The sequence below is a fragment of the Phoxinus phoxinus genome (assembly GCF_949152265.1).
Source record: "Phoxinus phoxinus genome assembly, chromosome: 9".
Classification (NCBI taxonomy): Eukaryota; Metazoa; Chordata; class Actinopteri; order Cypriniformes; family Leuciscidae; genus Phoxinus; species Phoxinus phoxinus.
The window spans coordinates 21,559,122-21,579,283 of record NC_136884.1 but is presented as its reverse complement, the minus strand read 5'-3'; the positions used below and the strand labels follow the sequence as shown (position 1 = coordinate 21,579,283).

Genomic DNA, 20,162 nt, shown 5'->3' with positions numbered 1-20,162 from the left:
TATCTTAAGTAACAGAATAGGTGCGTCTCATTTCGTTCTCTATATCGTGAATCATAAACACGAATCCAGGCTCTGGGGAGTAACGTTAGTAATGTCAGAAAAGGAGATTGTTTAACTTTAGGTAAATGACTGTTTCGAATCGTGGATGACACAGCTGTGAAAAACATAGACATAAACACAGGATGTGTTCAAAATCCCACACTAACTTACTACCCAGTACTATTTATTTTGTAGGAATAGTGTGTATGAAAATAGTCAATACAATATACAATTGTTTAAGGTAGAATGCTACAGTGTCGTCACATGACCGACATTGAACATTAATTCAGCACAGCTGCCCAGGCTGTTACCTCACAAATAAATGTGCCAACCACTCTTTTTTTATATATCTGGAAATCTGAGTGAAAATCTCATACCTTTCATGGTTTTGATCTACCCAATTAAAAAATTGTTTGTTGGTGTCAAGTTGATTCTGTGAAATTAAATGTTTGTTTTTTTAAACTTAAAAATCAGTTAATTAGATTTTATTTTGCTCAACATAAAATGTACATTGATTTTTTTTTTTTTTACCATAAAAATGTGGTAATAAATTAACTGGTTTAACTCAAGTCAAAAATATGGCCTAATTATCCTGTTTGAATCAAATTGACTACATTTTAAGGGTTCAGGTAACAATCCTTGTAGAAACACCTGCCGGTTTTTACTGTGCAGAATGCTTCAGTCATACAAGGGTAAAAATAACTCTTTATAGCTGGGTTTAACAACACCACAAATAGGCTAATTCTTTTAGGATTTATGGTAGATTATCCCCTATATATTAGGTATTTTGTTAGCATAAAAAAAGTTATTGATATGAATTTAACTAATTTCCTAATTGAGTAATAACTACAGAGTTATTGAACGTATTTGAATCAACACTAAAAGGACTTGCAATGATACTGTTTTTTTGTTAGAGCTCTTTTGAAGTATTGAACTCTGTTTGCATTACTAAATCATATTTTTTTTCCCTGTTTATCACTGTAAAGCACATTTGAAATCTATAAAGCGCTATATAAATAAAGGTGACTTTTTTTTTTCTTGACTTGATCAATCGTGCCAGAGAGATTAAAGTACAATTTATGTAACCCAGCTAGTTTGTACTGTACAGTACCATATGTTACCTCCATGTTCACTCACACCGCACTCTTCACGAAGATGAAACGTCACGAGGCACTGACACGTTTGCATTGCGAGAAACATCGTCATCAGATACAAATGTATTAGTAATCCATGCAGAATTCCATATATAGAAAATTCACCTACTATATTGCAGTATGCTATGTGTAAAGTGTAAATAGTATGAGTTGTGAGGATTCCGAACACAGCTTCCATACTGATTTAGGTGTTCTTGAGTTGTATTTATTAGATGTTGGCAAATATAAGGGTCTTTCGCACCGGGTCTAGGAACTTGGTTCTAAGAACTAGCCACCAGAGTGGTTCCCCGAGAACTAATGGTTCCCTTAGGAGCGTTTTCTGGTTTCATTCGCACAGCCAGTAGGAACTCTAAAGTAACATAAGCTGAGCTTATTGTTGTGACTTTTATTTGGATGGCGCTGAGAATGCCAGAGCCTGAGCACACAGTGCTCCCATTGTTCATCTTCATTATTTTATGATCTCTCTAGGCCTCGTTTACACTGCCGGTCTCGATGCCCAATTCTAATTTGTTGCCTATATCAGTTTTTTTTTTTTATGTCCGTTTACACTTTCTTTCAATTGTGACCCATATCCGATTCATGTGTTTACACTTGACATAGCCTACTATCTGAAAGTCGCGCATGCTTAAAGGGGGTTCTTGCACAGACGGACGAACGCGAAATATGCCTGATGCTAGCTTTTCCGATATAGGCCTATGCGAGGTTCGCCAAACATCACGTGATTTTGAGGCGGAGGACGACGAAAACGGTCATTATTGCAGCCTGCACATATGCTTCAGTTATTGTCAAGTCAAGTCATCTTCATTTATATAGCGCTTTTAACAATGTAGATTGTTTCAAAGCTGCTTTACAGAGATAAACGTATCATTTAAGGTAACAGATTGTTTTGGCTTTATAGCGGTTCTTGAATAATGTTATTTTCCAGCTAAAGTTAGTTTTGATTTATTCACTTCCATCGAAAGGATAATTTGTTATTAAATTAGGGGCCGCTTAGACGACCGTTCTCTCTACACAGACTTTAAACGCGAACCTGTGAGAAACGCTGATGGCGCTCACGTGCGCATCAAGAATTAATTCTATAGTTATGTGCGTTTGAATATATGTGCGCATGTTTGTAATTCCCTACTTGATACAGCATTTTATTTTATCACTACGGGGTAGATACGCAAATTTTCCACAATGCTTTATCTGTAGAGTGATAAAGGGGATCCTCCATAGGGAGAGACTAGTTGGCACTTAATTGTGTGCGAGAGAGATCTCAGGACTGGTGTGTACATACAAGATCTCACAAAATAATTTTTGCGTGCATGATACGCACGTAAACCGCTTGGGATTAGGGGTGTGAAGTGCGTGCGTATTACACGCCATAAAGTGCATGCAAAAAATATTTTTGCCGTATGGCACGAGAACTAAAATTCGTGCTATAGATTCGCACTATCATGAGATCGTGACGGGCTTTAACGAGGAGCAGTGAATCCGAAATTTTAGGATTAGCAAGCCAACCTTTGAAATGTTGTGTCAACGTGTTGCGTCAGGGTTGCTCTCGTCATTAAACCGCAGAGACGTTGCCTAATGCTGCCTCAGAAAATCCGATCTGCCTGTTTACATGACAGTCACATTGGCACATAGCTGATTTATATCTGATTTATTTCCACATATGAACAAGGCCTGAAACCGATCTCGAAATATCCGAATGCATTTTTTTTTTTAGAACACATCTGATCCGATCTGTGTCACACGAGCAAAAAAAAACGGAATTGGGTCACATTTCACTGACAGTGTAAACAAGGCCTAATGCCCATTTCACACATACTGCGAATGCGGAGCGTATTTTTTTCCGTACCCATATTAACAGGTTAGACCTTTCACAATGCACACGGATGCGGTCCGGCGATCCGTTCCAGGGGCCTCATTTATAAAAGTGTGCGTAGGATCCTTACTAAAAGTATACGTGCGCCCGAAAGCCATAAATGGCGTGCGCAAAAAAATATTGAGACTTATAAAACCGTGCGTACGCCAGAACCTGCGCAGGATTCACTTTATAAATCCCACTCAGCGGAAGATTGTGCTCACATGCGTCTCCTCCCCGAAATAACCATATATGGAGCTTACAACCCATACAGAAATGTAATATATGTCAATATATGTAAATTACATATATAATGTCAGTACCCATGTATGTCTGCTGCCTATATGAGAATATATGCAAAGTTCATATATATAAAACACATAGACATATATGAAACATATATTTCAAAATATAGCAAAAATGGCCGTTTTCATGTAAGTACCATATATTTTCCCGTATATGCACATTTATGTTAAATATATGTAAGACGCATATATGTATACATGCATATATGTACTTATTTCCATAGTACATACTTTTAACTTATATTACGGATACAAATATGGTTCTAATATGATGACACCATGTACTTTCACTTATATTAGTGGCACAACTATGTTTTTTATACAGCCTGCACATATATTTGTACTCATTCCACAGAACACACATTTCCAAGTCTTTTCAAATACAAACTTTACTGCATTTTTTTCAGTACAGACTTGACAAGTACAAACTTTTCAAGTAAAAACTTTAACTTCATTTAAAGGACAAGTTCGGTATTTTACACTTAAAGCCCTGTTTTCAGATAGTTTCTGATGAAACAGAACGGTTAAGATTGAAATTTGGACAGATGCTGCTGGCCCGAGAATTTTCGGTTTCTGTGGTAGAAACCCCCCCACCTCCACCTCCACAATGGCTGCATAGGTGCACTGGAACAATCCTTCCTAAAACGCATTAAACTTTCGTTTACAAAGACGTGAAACTCGCCGAGTGGTCAGGGGTGTTCACTGATATGCACAAACAAAACTCACAGGGGAAACACATTCATTTTTAATTAACATTTTTCCTGGACATTGCCAGTCTTAGCTCTGCCATCTTCCCATTCAGGGCTGTTCCGATCTGGCCAGCCGAAACTGAGTGCTTTGACATAACTGCATCTGAGAAGGTAGATTTTAAAGAAAAAAAGTTTTAGATATAAAGCAGACAAAACACTGGTGGATAAACTTATCTAAAGATAAAAAAAATCTTTATTGCAGTTTCTTCTAGTGCAAGTGAAAATTGAGTGACAAAGTACGTGAGTATGCAAGTAAAGCCACACTTACACTGCAATCAGTGTAGATTGTAGACTCTAAATTGTAGTTATTTTTCATTGCTTTTGCTTTGTACTGGAAGCCATGTTAACCTTTACATGAAACGGCCACCGTAGGAGTTAAAACGCGCTCGGAATGGGGGCTAGAAAGTAATATTCAGTTGGTTGTCCCACCGTTAGATGGGAGAAGTTCTTACACAATGTAGCTTTAACGTAACAAATGTGACCATGAAATAAGCATTTTTAACCACACTCTACACTACTGTACAGACAATACTAACCTCTCAAATTACTTTTGACGAGCGTTACAATGTCAAACACCCCAAGCAGCAAAATCCTCGCCATTGAAGTCCCACTGGATGCCTGGCAAGCAGAGCGCCACACACTTGAACCCGATACATAAACACCTGAACCCGGGACAATTTCTTCCTGTTGAACAAAATAAAATTGATAGGCTTAAAAGTTTCAATTCAGTATAGTAAACAAAATATCCAGCATTCCAGATTTATGTACAATTGACTGTTGAAATTGGTCCCACTAGCATTATGTCAAGCATTCCTGGTCCCTACTGTCAATGTCGGAGATTTCATATTATCAGTAAGTAGTGTCAAAAAGAGCCATTGCCACAAGGTACCAGGAAATTTGGGAGATTAGATTAGGACAAATTTACAGTAAATTGTATTCGATTATGACCAATTAATATAGAAGACATAGTTTCCAACAGCACTGCATAAAAAAGTACTCACTATTTGAACAGGGTTTGAAGGGCTGGGGAGAGACCCTGGACTGCCGAGATGCATGGAGCTTCTATTGAGCATTTCTTTTATCTGAGGTATCTCTGCATCAACAGGAAAAACTGAAACAGTTTCGAAACTGTGGGAGAAACAATAATTTTACAAAAGAACATTTGTAAATGGACATTTTTATATGAATCTGTTCGTTTTCTAATTTTAGTTTATAAAAATGCAAAACATAATTTCAAAGTCCAAAAAAAGTCCCCAAAAAAATCCAAAGTCATTATTTTATTTTGTGCGCACACATTTTTTTTTTGAAAAGGTTTTGATTTAAATTTTGGTATTCAACATAGTATTTAAAAATACAACAAACCATTTTTGTTTTTGTTACCATGGTTACAAAACGAAAAAGGAATGGAGGTACATGGACCCTTGCTTCATTTGATTGAATGTTGTTTATGAAATCGGATAGGCTACCTTAGTTGAAAAATGGGTCATTTTAAAGCTTGTTAATGATTTCAAAGTGTTTAAACAAGAAACAAGCAAAAAACAATTCAAATCTCGTCATTATGGTTACAGGGGGTCGTTAATGTCGTCTTTATGGGGTAAAGAGTTAGTACATTAAACAAAGACTCACTTTGGTTCCACTGACTGTGGCCACGGCAGTAGGGGTCATCCTCATCCTCCCACAGACGTTTGGCACACGGTTTCTCTTTCCCACAATGTCGTCTTCGGAATCTTTCTTCAAACGTTTGTCCAACTTTCGCTCCAAAGTATTCATGTCTATTGCAGAGAAATATCAGTCACTCACCATTGCCACTGATAGTTATCAACAAGGGTCTGAGTTAAAGAATAATGTAATGCCCGCTCAATATGATATTATCACATTATTATTATCATTATCAATATCACAAATAGATCACTCATATCGGTAGAACGCCGTTATTCTCTGTGTGTGTGTGTAACGTTATCCTACATAACCTCGAGGTAACGTTAGCTTTAGCAAGTCAAAGGAAGCTTTTTGCCTCAGCAAAACTAAACACATAGGCTATAAGTTAACGAACTAAACACATTCCTTGACAACGTAGTTTCGTTATAAATTATCTATTTAAGTTAATATATAGTAGCATATATCCCTGTGTAACTAACGTTAATACAAAGCAGTAAAAAAAACGTTAGGGTTTAACTTAACTTAACTTACCTCCAACTGATTGAACGGTGGCCAAATGGGGAATCCACCTTTTGGTCGTTTTCCCACACCCCACTCGACGGCAAATTCGTCTTCGTTGGTAATCACGCCGTTTACAAAACTTTCCAGAACAAAATGTGACCAATACTAAATTCCCCTCAACCCCGGCACACCATTTCACAAGCGCATAGCGCTTTCTCCTAGTCGTGTCGTCGTTAACGTTTTTCTCAGGTTGTACGCGGGTGTTGCTATAGTGACAGAACTGGTTACTAGGGAAATACTGATTGCAAATTCTCACTAAGAAATTTGTTAATGTTTTCAAAATCAAAACCAATATGTTGTTATTATTATTGTTATCTTACATTCATTATTTTTCTATTTTAAGTTATTTTAGTTTTAAAGATCAGGCCGTTACCGGAGGTTACGTAACGTTAATTCACCACGTAAATGTGCTCCAAAAAAGCAAGGTTAAAATATAGATGAAGATTTGATAGTAAATTATATTTTGCAAAGGAATTCTGGAGATTTATTTTTTTAGGTTTTTCTTTTTTTAGAAGAAGAACTGGTTTAATAAAGATAATTTAAGTGTAGGTAAATATTATTCTGACACACACACTTGTGTCTGTGTTGTGTGAATACCAAATATAGTATTTTTAATACAATGTCAATAATGCAGTGTTTTCTTTGTATTTTTTTGACAAATACATCCACAAAGTACCATAACCATATGCCACAGCTTTAAAAATGCATCAGTATCACATGCATGTATGTTTACATACATTTATTAAATGTGGAAAACAAATATGTATGTCACATATTTATACTTAATGTTGTCCATATATGCGAGAAACTAATACTATACTGTAATATATGCAGATATATGGTATCATATATGGATGAACTCAAATATTTTCTTCACATGTTTGGACACATAAATGTTCATATATGTTGCAGGCATATATTGTGTTCTCAGATAAGTAAAATATATGTATAGATATATGTCATGCTATTTAAAATATAAGTACATATATGGCCATATATTACATTTTTGTATGGGAACGCCTAGTTTTACTATGCATATCCTCATCTGCATATCATTTGCATATGATTATTCATCCACGTGATAACATGTTTAACGGTACAAGACATTTGGAAAATATAAAATACGGATGTGCCGTCACATTACATTAATTAAAACCATTTAGTAGCCTATCATTGCCTTGTTTTTGAATAAATAAATCAAATAGTAAAATACATTTCAGAGAAAGTTTTTCTCAATCTTTTCCACTGGCCAAATAGTATTTTAATTGATTTATATTTTTAATGGAAACAGATAGACCTTGTTGTGCATTATATTTGCACAATCTGATATTATCATAAGCAAAATATCTCTGATGCTAAAACATTAAAACACAGCATGCCAAAGGAAAAGTGTTCAAAAGCATTGCATCCACAACAAATATTTATAGGCTATTTATTGAATATACCAGAAAATATATATATATATTTTTACTTTTCAGTAGCCTAAATGTCATGTAGGTTAGGCTAAGTGTTTAACTCCATTAATGAGAATGGATAATAAATCTAAATTTATAAATGAATGAATAAATCTAAATGTTTATATCAGAAATAAAACATAGTTTAAAAAAATCAATATTTTATTTAAACTAACATGCACTGTAGCCTATTTATGATTCGGACTCATAATGAAGATTTACAGTTTACGCGTCAGTTTCACTAAACGGCCCAACGCGCTCGCTGGCGCGGACATTTAAGGTGTGGATTTTTGCTTCAAGTGATAGGCTTGGTGAGTGAAATTATATTTGTATTATCTTTCTGTATATGTATAATTTTATTTAGATTTTCTGTCTAAAAGTAACCAAAAAGACATTTAACTCCAGCTCACCATCGGTGTCGCCAAACTGCTCTATCTCCAAAACGTTCGTACGCATGGGTCAGAGTTTGCGTGCAGGTGCGCACATTTTCCCGTCAAGTTTGTTTTTATAAATCACGTCTTATGCGTCGGAAGTGGCGTACGCCTCTTTCAGGGCCTGTTTTGTGCGTACGCAACGGTTATAAATGAGGCCCCAGGTGCGGTGCGTATACAGCAGTGCCGAGATCGTTTCCGCACCAAGTCTATTTTTGCTGTGCTGCACGTGCTGAATTAAAGTGACAGCGCATGGTTCGTGGTCAAAATGAACACAAATAATGAAATAATAAATAGGCTACTTCTATTTTTCACAGTCATCTTTTTACTTTAAGACTGGGGTAAAGCAAGGAAAACTACAATTTACTTAAACAAGGCGACATAATGAACGACACTCTTATCATTCATGGAGGTGGAAAAACAAGTTCTTTGTGACATGCAAGATTTATTGTATAAATATTTAATTTAAGATGTATTTAATCTAAAATGTAATTTAGATTAAATTACATTTGGTGACGCAAAAGTGCGTGCATATGGTGACGCAAAAGTGTGTGAAATTGGATGTAGTGTGCACTCCAGGCAGTTAGGTGGCAATGTGAAGCACTGAAAGTGAAAGAGACGCTAACACTGTTTTTCATGTTTAATATGGTAAAGCTGCTGCTTTAACCCTCGGTGCTCTTCGCATGTCGCTTTTTTTTGGTCAATGAAATTAATACTACATTTTAGTTTAATAATGTTTTGTTATTTTCCTTTACTGGTGCATGCCTTTGGCGTAAACGCGTACGCGACGAGAGCCACCGTGAGCAGATCGGTGCCTTCACTGTGTAGCAGACTTTTGCGTTTTTTTGCCCTTTATAATGGGAACGCCCTTTAGATAAAATCGGTGGAGCGTTTTTAAGATTTCCACTCTGGAGGGTGGTTTCACTTTTTTGAGTTCCAAACGTTTTTAAGCCCCAAAAAAACGCCGTCTCCGTCTAAAAGAAAGGCACACCTGATAAAATATTTTTACGTTTTCACCCGCCAGCGTTCTCGTGTAAACAGGGCCTTATTTTTAAATTAAAGTTGCTGATAACTTCTGGATTTGAAATGTGGTACAGCCGTGGATCAGTTGCGCACTGCAAACGCACGCAGCATATGTGAAAGCACTATAGCACGTGCTGCTCCTGTAACGCATACACACCGCAACACGCACCGCATACATACTGCACTGCACACGGAGTACTTTATTAGATAGAAGAATTATAAAAGTAGACAGTAGCCTATATGAAAAGTTATAAGCGTATGCCATGTAGTTGATGTCCAGTGTTGCTAGCTGAGCAGAAATACATAATCCTGTTTCGCTTGTTTTCCTCAAAGTTGCGTTGTATTTTCTCCTTAGCGCAAAGGTTAAGAAGCCCATCTATCACTGTTTTCCATGTTCGTATAGTTAGTTTCTGGAGTAAATATATAGGCTATAAACTCAATTAATTTTTTTTTAAAACTTTGCCCTTAAAAACATACTACCACGTGTGTAGTCGCGTGACTCTTCCCTGTCCAGTAGGTGGCATGGAAGCAACATGGAGGAGAACTCAAACAAACTGCTCCTGAATCTTTCTGTGTGCCTGCAAACTGCACTTGATGTGCGAGTTACTGTCATCACAGTGCATGGCTCAAAAAAAGAGAGAGACTGACAAGCTCCCAGCAACAAGTGCCTCCACAACACGCGTCGATAACATAAGCATTTACAAACGCACACAGACAGTAGCTTGCACATCAAGTGCAGTTTGCAGGAACACAGAAAGATTCAGGAGCAGGTATCTTTGTTTATACAATCTGGATACTCAGTATTGCTAGGCAGTAGCTGCTCCTGGCTGTAAATTTAGGTAGGGCAGATTCTGGGTCTTGGCGCTAGTTTATGATAAGCGTTTTGTTATCTTTATATTCTAATAGGTGAACACATCAGACACACTTTTGGCAGAATTGTAATGTCCTTATTCAGCCTGAGGGTGACACTCTAATGATGATTGATAGACTTTAGTATATACAATTAAATAAATGTCTACGAATGTTGTTTTACAATATTGCAAGTTGTGTAGGAATTCCAGTGAGGAAAAAGTGAAATTCTATGTGTATTCTCAGAACAAACATAAAACAAAAACAACAGAACTACTGTATAAAGCTATTCACATGTTTAAACTAAAGGATTTATACTCATTAATTTAATGCTACTCCACATAGGAAAAATGGACTACTGGGAAAAAAATGCCAACTCTAGGTACTGACCTGATGCAGACACATATCTGAACCGTACTGATAGCGTCTTGTTCTAAAGTGAGGTTTATGTAAGGTCGCATGAAAATAAGCTGGGCAGTATGATAAATAAATGTATGTATCTGCCCCAAATGAGTGTGCTGCAGTGAAGTGAGAACCGGGTGCTTAAAAACGCATTCAAACGAGTTTGTGATCGCGCAGCCCAGCAACATCGCATGAGCATAACCGTGATAGAGACGATAGTCCAAAATCTCTACCGGTTGACAAATTTCTACTGGTATATTGCACACCCCTAGTTCTGACCAGTAAAAAATGCTGCTAAATGTTGTTTGAGAGAAAAACTCTAAATAAAAAGGTAAGTTTATTTATATAGCACATTTCATATACCATAGCAATTCAAAGTGCTTTACACAGAAAATAATTAAAATAACCACAAAATAAAAGCAAGGAAAATAAAAACAGTTATAAGAGTACATTTTTGCTTTTTTAATGAGTAATGTTTGATTTCCTTTTGGGGAAGTAGAATATTAGATTTTCCATATTTAGGTTTGTTAGGAATGGTTGGGTTAATCACAGGGCATCCAAACAAATGTATTATTAACAGATTAGTTGTTTTAAAGGGGAGAAAAGATGGTATCGGATTAGTGTCGATGCCGGCAGATACTCAAGGTTGCAGTATTGTTATCGGACATGAAAAAAGTGGTATCAAGTCATCCCTATTAATTGGGCCATGTAAGGGCATGTGTAGTCATCATGAAATTGAAAATAATGAAATCCCGTACTGACCCACTTCCCATTGCACTGACAACTAAACTAAAGAGCTGATTGAGATGCACCTTGTGATTTAGTTTGGATTCGTATTTCTTTCTGTTAATTATTCTCATCTTAAACAGGACAGAGTGTCCAAACACACAGAAGAACTCCTGGTAAAGCAGCTGAGATCCATGTGACACTATTATAAAGATGGCGTTTATTAAAGAAGAGAGTGAAGACGTGAAGATTGAAGAAACATTCAGAGTGAAACATGAAGATACTGAGGAACAAACAGGTTGGTTTCATTCTCAAAAGTAAACTCAGTAATTTCTTATCAAATTGGTAAGCTCTTCCTGACTAGAGGTCGACCGATATGGGTTTTTCTCTGGGTGATATATGATGCCGATTCATTTAATTATTCTTTTTGCCGATATTTTTGGTCGATTTCCTTTTTTCCCCCATTCATCTCGTAAAATCGTAGTTAAGTAATATGAAGTGATACAAGTGATTTATTGAACAACACAACCACAGAAATAAAGTTTAAGCGCACAAAATTGGCCGTCAGTCCTCTTATCAGCATCAAAGTTTTATTCATTGGATTATACAGACTGAAGCCTCGTAAGCGAGCCAAGACCGGTCACTTTAACTAAAACGCTAAAACACTTTATCACTAAAACGCTGTCGCTTTGTCAGTTCATCGCAATCTCACAAAGTTTCATTATGATCAGTGAAGCTGCCAACAATGCAATAAATCTCTTACTTGCTTTGTTTGTTAATAAGAGGTTTCGCGAGCCTGCATAACTCAGCAGCACTGAATAAAAAACCCCGGCGCTTTGAGCGGTGAGACTATGACTAACACCTCTGATTAGCCATTGCGTTCAAGAAATCAACAACCATCTCTGTGATTGGCTACATTGCTCACCGCTGCAAAAAACACATTGAAAATGGATTAATTTGAGGTTCTCCAGAGCGTAAACACAAATGCACGGGAGCGTTTTCCAAATCTGTTTTGCCAATATATTATTATGTATTATCAGCTGAGGGTGCTCTTGTTTGAGTTTGAGAGTAGAACTGGGCCTGGCTGAAGCTGTGTGTGAACAATGCGCTGCTGCAGAGTGTGAGTTGTGTGTACAAACTCGCTCACTCACGTTACGTTGATCGGAGCAATCACCTTAGGCTACTTCATTTACTCTATTTTTTAACTCAGTAGCTGTCAAATGTAACCCATTGTAGAATCGCTGCTGTCTCGTTATGAACTAATGGACTATTCACGTCAGACAATGCAGAGTGATGTAAAGTAGTGAAGGTTCGGACTAGGGATGTCCTGGGATTTTACTATAGTGCTGCTCATAGGCTACATGCTCTGTAGCGAGAGATGTGGGGAAAGGTAACCTGATGTAACTGTTGTGACAGGAGATCACCAGAGGAGCAACTGCTGCTGTCTCTCCCTCATCAGCCTCAAGATTAGGGCTACTGCTGCTGGCAGCACTATTGCCAAACATCTATCATGTTATTTGTTCAACGTCAGTTATTTGTTTTGTATTTTTTAGCATAGGACTTCACTTGCCTGAAGGAAGTATACTTTCAGTAACTATTTTTTGTATTAAAATGAATGGTATTGTAAGTGTTATATATAATATATTCTGTAGTTTATATGTAGATAATATGTGAATTTGTTATAAAGGCAAAAATATGAACTTAATTGAGAGACAAATACAAATATGTATAAATATGTATGACTGGTCAGTACAAAACAGCTTTACATTTTCTAAATCAAAAACCGTATGTATGCATTTTTGTCTTTTGCAGTCTATGCACTGAGATCCAGAGCTCTTTGTTTTTTTTTTGGAAAGAGAACCTTTAAAAGACGTAAAAGAGACTAAATCCCTAGAACTTAATTTTGATAACAAACTATCCTTTATTCCTCATATAAAAATGCTGCGAAATAGATGTTTTAAAGCAATGGATATTATAAAACTGCTAGCAAGGATTAAATGGGGGGCAGATTGTGAAGTTCTCTTGAGACTTTATAGGAAAAAATGGACTATGGGAGGAGTATAGTTTATGGATCTGCCAGGAAGTCATACATCAAAATACTGGACACAGTACATCATACAGGATTGAGACTTGCCTTATGAGAATTTAGGACCTCTCCAAATCAGAGCTTGTATTAAGAAGCAAGAGAACCATCGCTAACAGATGGCTGAATTTGGCCCTCAACTATGCAGTTAAAGGATTAGGTCACCTCAAAATGAAAATTTCCTGATAATTTACTCACCCTAATGCCATCCAAGATGTTCATGTCTTTCTTTCTTCAGTGGAAAAGAAATTAAGTTTTTTGAGGAAAACATCTCGGGATTTTTCTCCCCACAGTGGACTTCAATCTCAACCAAATTGTTGAAGTCCAAATCAATGCAGTTTCAAAGGGCTTTGAAGTGCTTTAAAGGGCTCTGCACGATCCCAGCTGAGGAATAGGGTCTTATCTAGCGAAACGATCGGTCATTTTCTAAAAAAATAATAATATTATAAACGTAACATGTATATACTTTTTAACCACAATTGTTCGTCTTGTGCTGGTCTGTGCTGCGGAGCCAGGCATTACATAATCACGTTGGAAAGGTCACGTGTCATGTCATCGGTCTAAGTTATTTGTCTGTGTACTCCGGTTCAAAAAGGTAGGGAAGGGTGAAAAATTTATTCAAATTTTCTCCTCCAACTTCAAAATCATCCAACATCTTTGTTTTTATTTATTATCATTATTCTTTTTTTTTCGTGACCTTTCCATCGTGATGACGTTACACGTGGCATATCAGAGATGGTACAAGACGGGCATTTGTGGTTAAAAAGTATATATATAGATTTTTTTTTTTTTAAATGACCAATCGTTTCGCTAGATAAGACCCTTATTTCTCGACTGTGATCGTGTAGAGACTTTGAAGCTACATTGAGACGGAAATGTTATCCTTCTTTGAACATTGGAATATTTGGTTGCAATTGAAGAAAAATCCTGGAATGTTTTCCTCAAAAACCTTAATTTCTTTTCGACTGAAGAAAGAAAGACATGGATATCTTGGATGACATCGGGGTGAGTAAATTTTCATTTTGAGGTGAACTAATCCTTTAAACTAAAAGCTAATGAAAGTAACCCAGCATATTTTTTTATCCTCAACATTCATATCTGTATGATGCCAGACCCAAGTACATCAGCCCTTTTGGAATTCGCATAAAAATCTCACCTGGAGAATATGGGCATTAATCTGGTTATCCTAACATTGATGCATCTGTGCCCTATACCTCCCTGGAATATTAAAACAACCATCAACATGAACCTGGCTCAGTATATTAAAAAAATATAAATCGATAATAAAAGATAAATGTTTATCAGGAGGATTTTCTGGATATAAGATGCAGCTTACCATCTCATGTACCAGTTTACAGAGATCAAAGTCAGACAGTTATGTGTCTGCTGCAGTGATTGGTCCAAAGCGTTTTGGCAAGTGTATCTCTGGACAAAGTTCAGTTTTCGCAGCTGAAGCTTGTGCATTACTTCTAGTTCTATAACAAATACAAAAGGTACAACAATGTCATTTTTTAAATTGCACAGATTCAAAATCTTGCCTACAAGCACTTGAGTCTTTGAAAACTGAACATCCTATAATTATCTGCATAATAGGAAAAGTGGACTCTTTAAAGAAACAAGATTTAAATTTTTTTTGTTATTGTTGGAGACAAGCCCATATTGGATTGGCTGGCAATGAACAAGCAGATAAAGCAGCAAAGGAAGCACTTCGGGTGGAAATGACAGAATGTAAAATACCAGGAATTAATCTTAAATCCATATTAAATCTGTAAATTTACAATAAATGGCAAATGGAATAAAACGAATGTGTAAATAACAATCTATATGAGTTTAATCCAGTACTAAATCAAGGAGTTAATTGTTATTTTTTTGAAAATAGATAATGACCAGGTTGTATATACGAGATACCGAATTGGACATTCAAGACTCGCTCGTTCATATTTATTGAAAGGGGAAGAGAAACCGGTTTGTGATTTGTTTAAGAATTTCATTTGTGTAAAACATATTTTAATAGAATGTCTTTTTTTTTTAAACGATATTGCACAATGTATTTATTCAAAAAATATATGAAATGGCATTAAATCATCAATAAATAAATATAAATCTATTTTTAGTTTACACTGAAAAAATTGTGTGACGGGTATTTAGTTTACAGCACTTTTCATTTATTTCGATGTAATCTGCAAACAATGATTGTTGCACAACTCAGAACGAAATTTAATGACGTCAAGGCTGTAATGTGATTGGTTATTGTAAGGAAAATGGGTCAATTTAGCTCAAAAGGAATTATTAATTAATTTATAAGGAATTTTTAAGGAATCGTTTGTTTTACAGCCAAACAAATGAGTAATCCAGCGTTCACTTGAACGGGCCATAACTATCAGCTCTGCAGCGGATATTAATATCCAGAAAACACTAGGGGCTTTCGCACCGGAGGAACCTTTTCATAGTTCCTAGAACTTTTGACGGAAGTACCCGGATTTTGGCGTGTTCGCACCGCAGGAACTAGGAACAATTTTAGTTATAGGAACTCCTTTTGAAGGAACTAGTTTATCTCCTGCTTCAGAATCGGGTCTAAACCAGCACTATAGGAACTATCCCTACGTTAGTGTTTGCTGATTGGCCGAACGAACGCGAAACACCCGCCATTTTTAAAAAAGCTATGTAAACACACAGATTATAGCCTGTGCTGTATATTTACTCCAGAAACGAACTCTACGAACATGGAAAACAGTGATAGATGGACCTCTTAAAGGTCCCATGACATGAAATTTTCATTTTTTTTTTTTTTTTTTTTTTACATTAATATGAGTTCCCCTAGCCTGTATATGGTCCCCCAGCTTTGGCTATCTTTCTCTGCCTTTGAGAAAATGAAATCTCAGACGGGCTGATCTTGAATCTCCCCCATATGACGTCATACAGGGGAAAGGTTACCTCCTGTTGTAAAGTTTTTCTTTTGCTCGAAGCAGAGACCAGTGAGACAGTTGGGATCGCGTTCAGAAGTTGTTATTTATTGAACACGGCTGCGGGTTCCAAAATCAGTCTAGACCTAACGGTCTTCCAACATCAGTCTAACTTTAATACAGTATTGCATTGTAGTTATATACATTTCAAGGGGGAGGAGACTTCTTGGGGTGGAGACAAATTTAAACCAATCATACGAGAGCAAGGAGGAGTTAATTCTTATCTATCAAAAACCGGTTTGGTAGGTTATCTAGAGGAACCAAGCAAATTCAGCATATTCACTCTATTGTATTGCCAATCTAATCAGTCTAATTCTTCAACGTCTGAGCTAGGAATCAGCATAACTATTCACATGCTGAAAATGGCCAGGAACTCCGGTTCCAAGGGCCATCCCAGAGCCATTAAGACAAAAGGTGTTGAGTGTGAGTGATTCTGTTCATTTAACTTACAATGGAGAAAACAGGTCTGGCAGGAATCTCTTGCTGGCATTGCAGGAAATCAGTCTACTAAACTTTATCAGTTTATATACTATTGCAGTGGAAAAACTAAATTAAACATTTAATAAATTTGTAATCCTTCAGTCCCCCGTTTGAGAGTTCTTAAAAACTCTCACATAATATACAAATTTAAACACTTAAAAGTTAATTCTTGTAACTGGTGTAAATTACAGGCACATATAACTTATTCTGTGTAGTTCTTCTGTAATTGCATGCGGACACAGAAACAAACATGCAATTAGGGTTCGTGAACCTTTCAGTCATCTGGTGGAATTTTGCTGAAAAATCAAGAATGTCTTGTTGGATTTTGTTTAAGTTCTCTGTTGGATCCATTAAACCTGTGAGGCGGGATTAAAGCTCCAAAAGTTAGTAGTACGACAATCTTGATCATGTTCGATGGATGACTGAAGGTTCCACTGTTGACATACGGAACGTATGTGAGTCTCTGCGTTGTGTATTTTTTTTCTTTTTCTTTGTGATAGTTGGCTCAGCAGTGGATCGAGTCGTTTTCTGGAAGGTTGTGGCTTCATACGCAGGTGAGGAGGTCATTGCATATGGGTCTCGGGACAGTCATCCAGTGGTATCTGCACAGAGGAAGAAAGAAAACAAAAGAGAAAACGGCAACAGAGCAGTATTCGTTGTAAAGACTGGTTGTATCCTCTGTTCCATCTGAGTCTGCTATTTGTTGTTCCTTCTTTCCCTAATCCTTAATTCATGAGACACCTATGAACCAGTGAGGTAAGGATGGACTAGTGGATGGGTAAGGCCTAAGAGGGAAATGTCTTCACCCTGGGTTGGCCCCCGAACGCATGTTGCGTTCAGTTCTTCCCAGGGCACCTCACTTGTCCGTGTGTCCTATCCTGTCCCTGTAGGTTGGGGAAACAACCACGAGTTCAATGACGAGGGGAGGGGTTGCTTCAAACTAGTAAACAAATGGAGTAAAAGCTGCATAACATTGTTAACTTGTCTTAAGTTATGCTTGTTTTTTCTACATTCTTTCCCAAAATGTCCGTGCTTGCCACAGTAAGAACAAGTGGCTTCTCTAGGACTTTTGCGTTTCTTTGGGTTCTTTGAGTTGACCTTAACAGTAACTGCTGCAATTCTTACTCTCTCTCTGACATCAAAGTCCCTTTCCCAAGTGACTAAACTGTCCAGGTTGTCTTCCAGGGTTCTACTGGACCATGTTAATTCTAAGTAAGGCAATGCATTTTTATGTTCTGACAGAAGACCCTGAAACCATGTGCGAACTAGGGGACCATTATCACCTAGCACCTTCTCTGACGTGTCTGCAATTCCACTGTACACTGCAGCTGTCTGACAGAATCGTTCTGTGTACTCGCAAACAGTTTCATCATTCTTCTGAAAACAACTAGTGATTTTTGACCAGTCCACTTTCGGTCCAACAATGTCCGTTAACACTCTCAGAACTTCCTCTCTCAATTCATCTTTACTGGCCTGTTGCAGTTCAGAATTGTTTACAGCATTTTCAAAATGATTGAATTCTGACTCAGTCAAGATCTGTGATATTAGCTGGGTGACTTCAGCTAGAGTCATATCATAGAGCCGCATCTTTTTGGACAACTCTCTCCTAAACTCAGAAAAATTTCTTTGCACTGATGGCAAACATTCAGCAATTCTCTCAATATCTTTAGGACCTAAATATGTTTTGACTGCTTTTGGTGGCAATATGGGGGTTGCAAATGAAACTGTATCAACACCTTTTCCCTGAGGCTTTTGTCTAGCTACGCACACTTCAACTGCATTTACATCTGCATTGACATTGTCCTCTATTCTATCAAAAGACTGTGAATCAGGATTGCTTTCATCTGACTGTTGGTCTTCTGAGTCACATTTGGTTGAGGCCTTGTTATCGCCCACCTTGTCTGTGAGACAGGACATTCGAGTGTGCAATTGTTTGTTCTGTTCTTTTAACTTATCAATACAACGAGCTTGTTCTTGTACAATGGATAAGCTAAACTCTCTGTGACATAAGATAATACCTTTCAGATTTTTCTTCCTGATACATGCACCCAACACTTTCTTGCATTCTTCAATTGACCATACTTTGTCTGCATCAATGGCAAATTTCTTTGTTAAATTCAATCTGACTGGCTCAGTCACGATGGAGTCCATGTGCTCTGATAACAAAGACTTGAATTCACTATCTGTCCATAAAGTGGTAGTCAGTCTAGTACTTTTCCTAAACATTGTGAATTTCTATGTTACCACACAAACAAACACTAAACTTCTCTCTACTGTCTTACAAACAGAGGGTACAATCTTATTAGCACATGACGCTAATCTTCTCTAGCTTACAAAGGACAGGCCTTCTCTAGCAAGAGGATACACACAAATCTTAACATATAATGCTAACCTTCTCTGTGAAACAAAGGATAAACAAACTAACTAGCAAGTAATGCTAATCTTCCCTGCCTAACAAGAAAGCAGAGGATAAACCAAAATAAAAGAAATGAATCGTCTCTAGCAAACGTAGAGGGTAACAAAATATTAGCACGTAATGCTATTCTTCCCTGCCTGAAAACAGAGGATAACTTTCATCTCTAAAAGACAACCTTTAGAGGATAAACTTAGTTAACCAAACCCTGCAGCTGTTTGTTAACTACTTCTCTGAACGGCTCAGAGGAAAACAAATTTGTACTGGTCTTCTAGGTTCTTTGAATGGAGTGAAACTCACCAAATCTTTTGTTTGTAGAGAAAGATTCTGTCTGGAAAAATTCAGTCTTTGAGATCTTTTTGGAGCTTGAAGTTTCAAGATTCAGTCTGGAACTCAGTCAGGCTTTGAGATCTTTTTTTGGAGCTTGAATTTTTCAATCTGGATGAAGCTGGAAAGATTCAGTCTGGCAAACTTTGTCAGATCTTTTGTTGAGCTTGAAGTTTCAAGATTCAGATCTTGGAGCTTGTAGTTCTTTGAGTTTCCTTTTTCTCCATCCGGGTCACGGCACCATCTGTTGTAAAGTTTTTCTTTTGCTCGAAGCAGAGACCAGTGAGACATTTGGGATCGCGTTCAGAAGTTATTTATTGAACACGGCTGCGGGTTCCAAAATCAGTCTAGACCTAACGGTCTTCCAACATCAGTCTAACTTTAATACAGTATTGCATTGTAGTTATATACATTTCAAGGGGGAGGAGACTTCTTGGGGTGGAGACAAATTTAAACCAATCATACGAGAGCAAGGAGGAATTAATTCTTATCTATCAAAAACCGGTTTGGTAGGTTATCTAGAGGAACCAAGCAAATTCAGCATATTCACTCTATTGTATTGCCAATCTAATCAGTCTAATTCTTCAACGTCTGAGCTAGGAATCAGCATAACTATTCACATGCTGAAAATGGCCAGGAACTCCGGTTCCAAGGGCCATCCCAGAGCCATTAAGACAAAAGGTGTGAGTGTGAGT

The 20,162-nt window shown here is 37.1% G+C and overlaps 1 protein-coding gene and 1 long non-coding RNA gene across 3 annotated transcripts in view; one reads left to right on the top strand and one right to left on the bottom strand.

The window, feature by feature from the left end:
* LOC307003816 (uncharacterized protein) overlaps nucleotides 1-20,162 on the top strand; it is a 59,981-nt gene that overhangs the window by 174 nt on the left and 39,645 nt on the right. The window contains exon 2 of one of the 2 annotated variants that reach the window (XM_079622635.1): nucleotides 11,345-11,499. In XM_079622635.1, the coding sequence (XP_079478761.1) occupies nucleotides 11,415-11,499 (85 nt within the window). In that variant the 5' untranslated portion in view covers nucleotides 11,345-11,414. Of the gene's footprint in view, nucleotides 1-11,344; nucleotides 11,500-20,162 lie in introns of those variants that run through there. The other variant, XM_079622632.1, reaches the window with a different exon arrangement.
* Nucleotides 3,725-7,303, bottom strand: LOC307003927. The gene is made up of 5 exons (XR_013798887.1): nucleotides 6,287-7,303; nucleotides 5,723-5,868; nucleotides 5,098-5,224; nucleotides 4,633-4,780; nucleotides 3,725-4,199 (listed from the first exon to the last, which is right to left on the bottom strand). It is a non-coding gene; the product is annotated as an uncharacterized lncRNA (long non-coding RNA).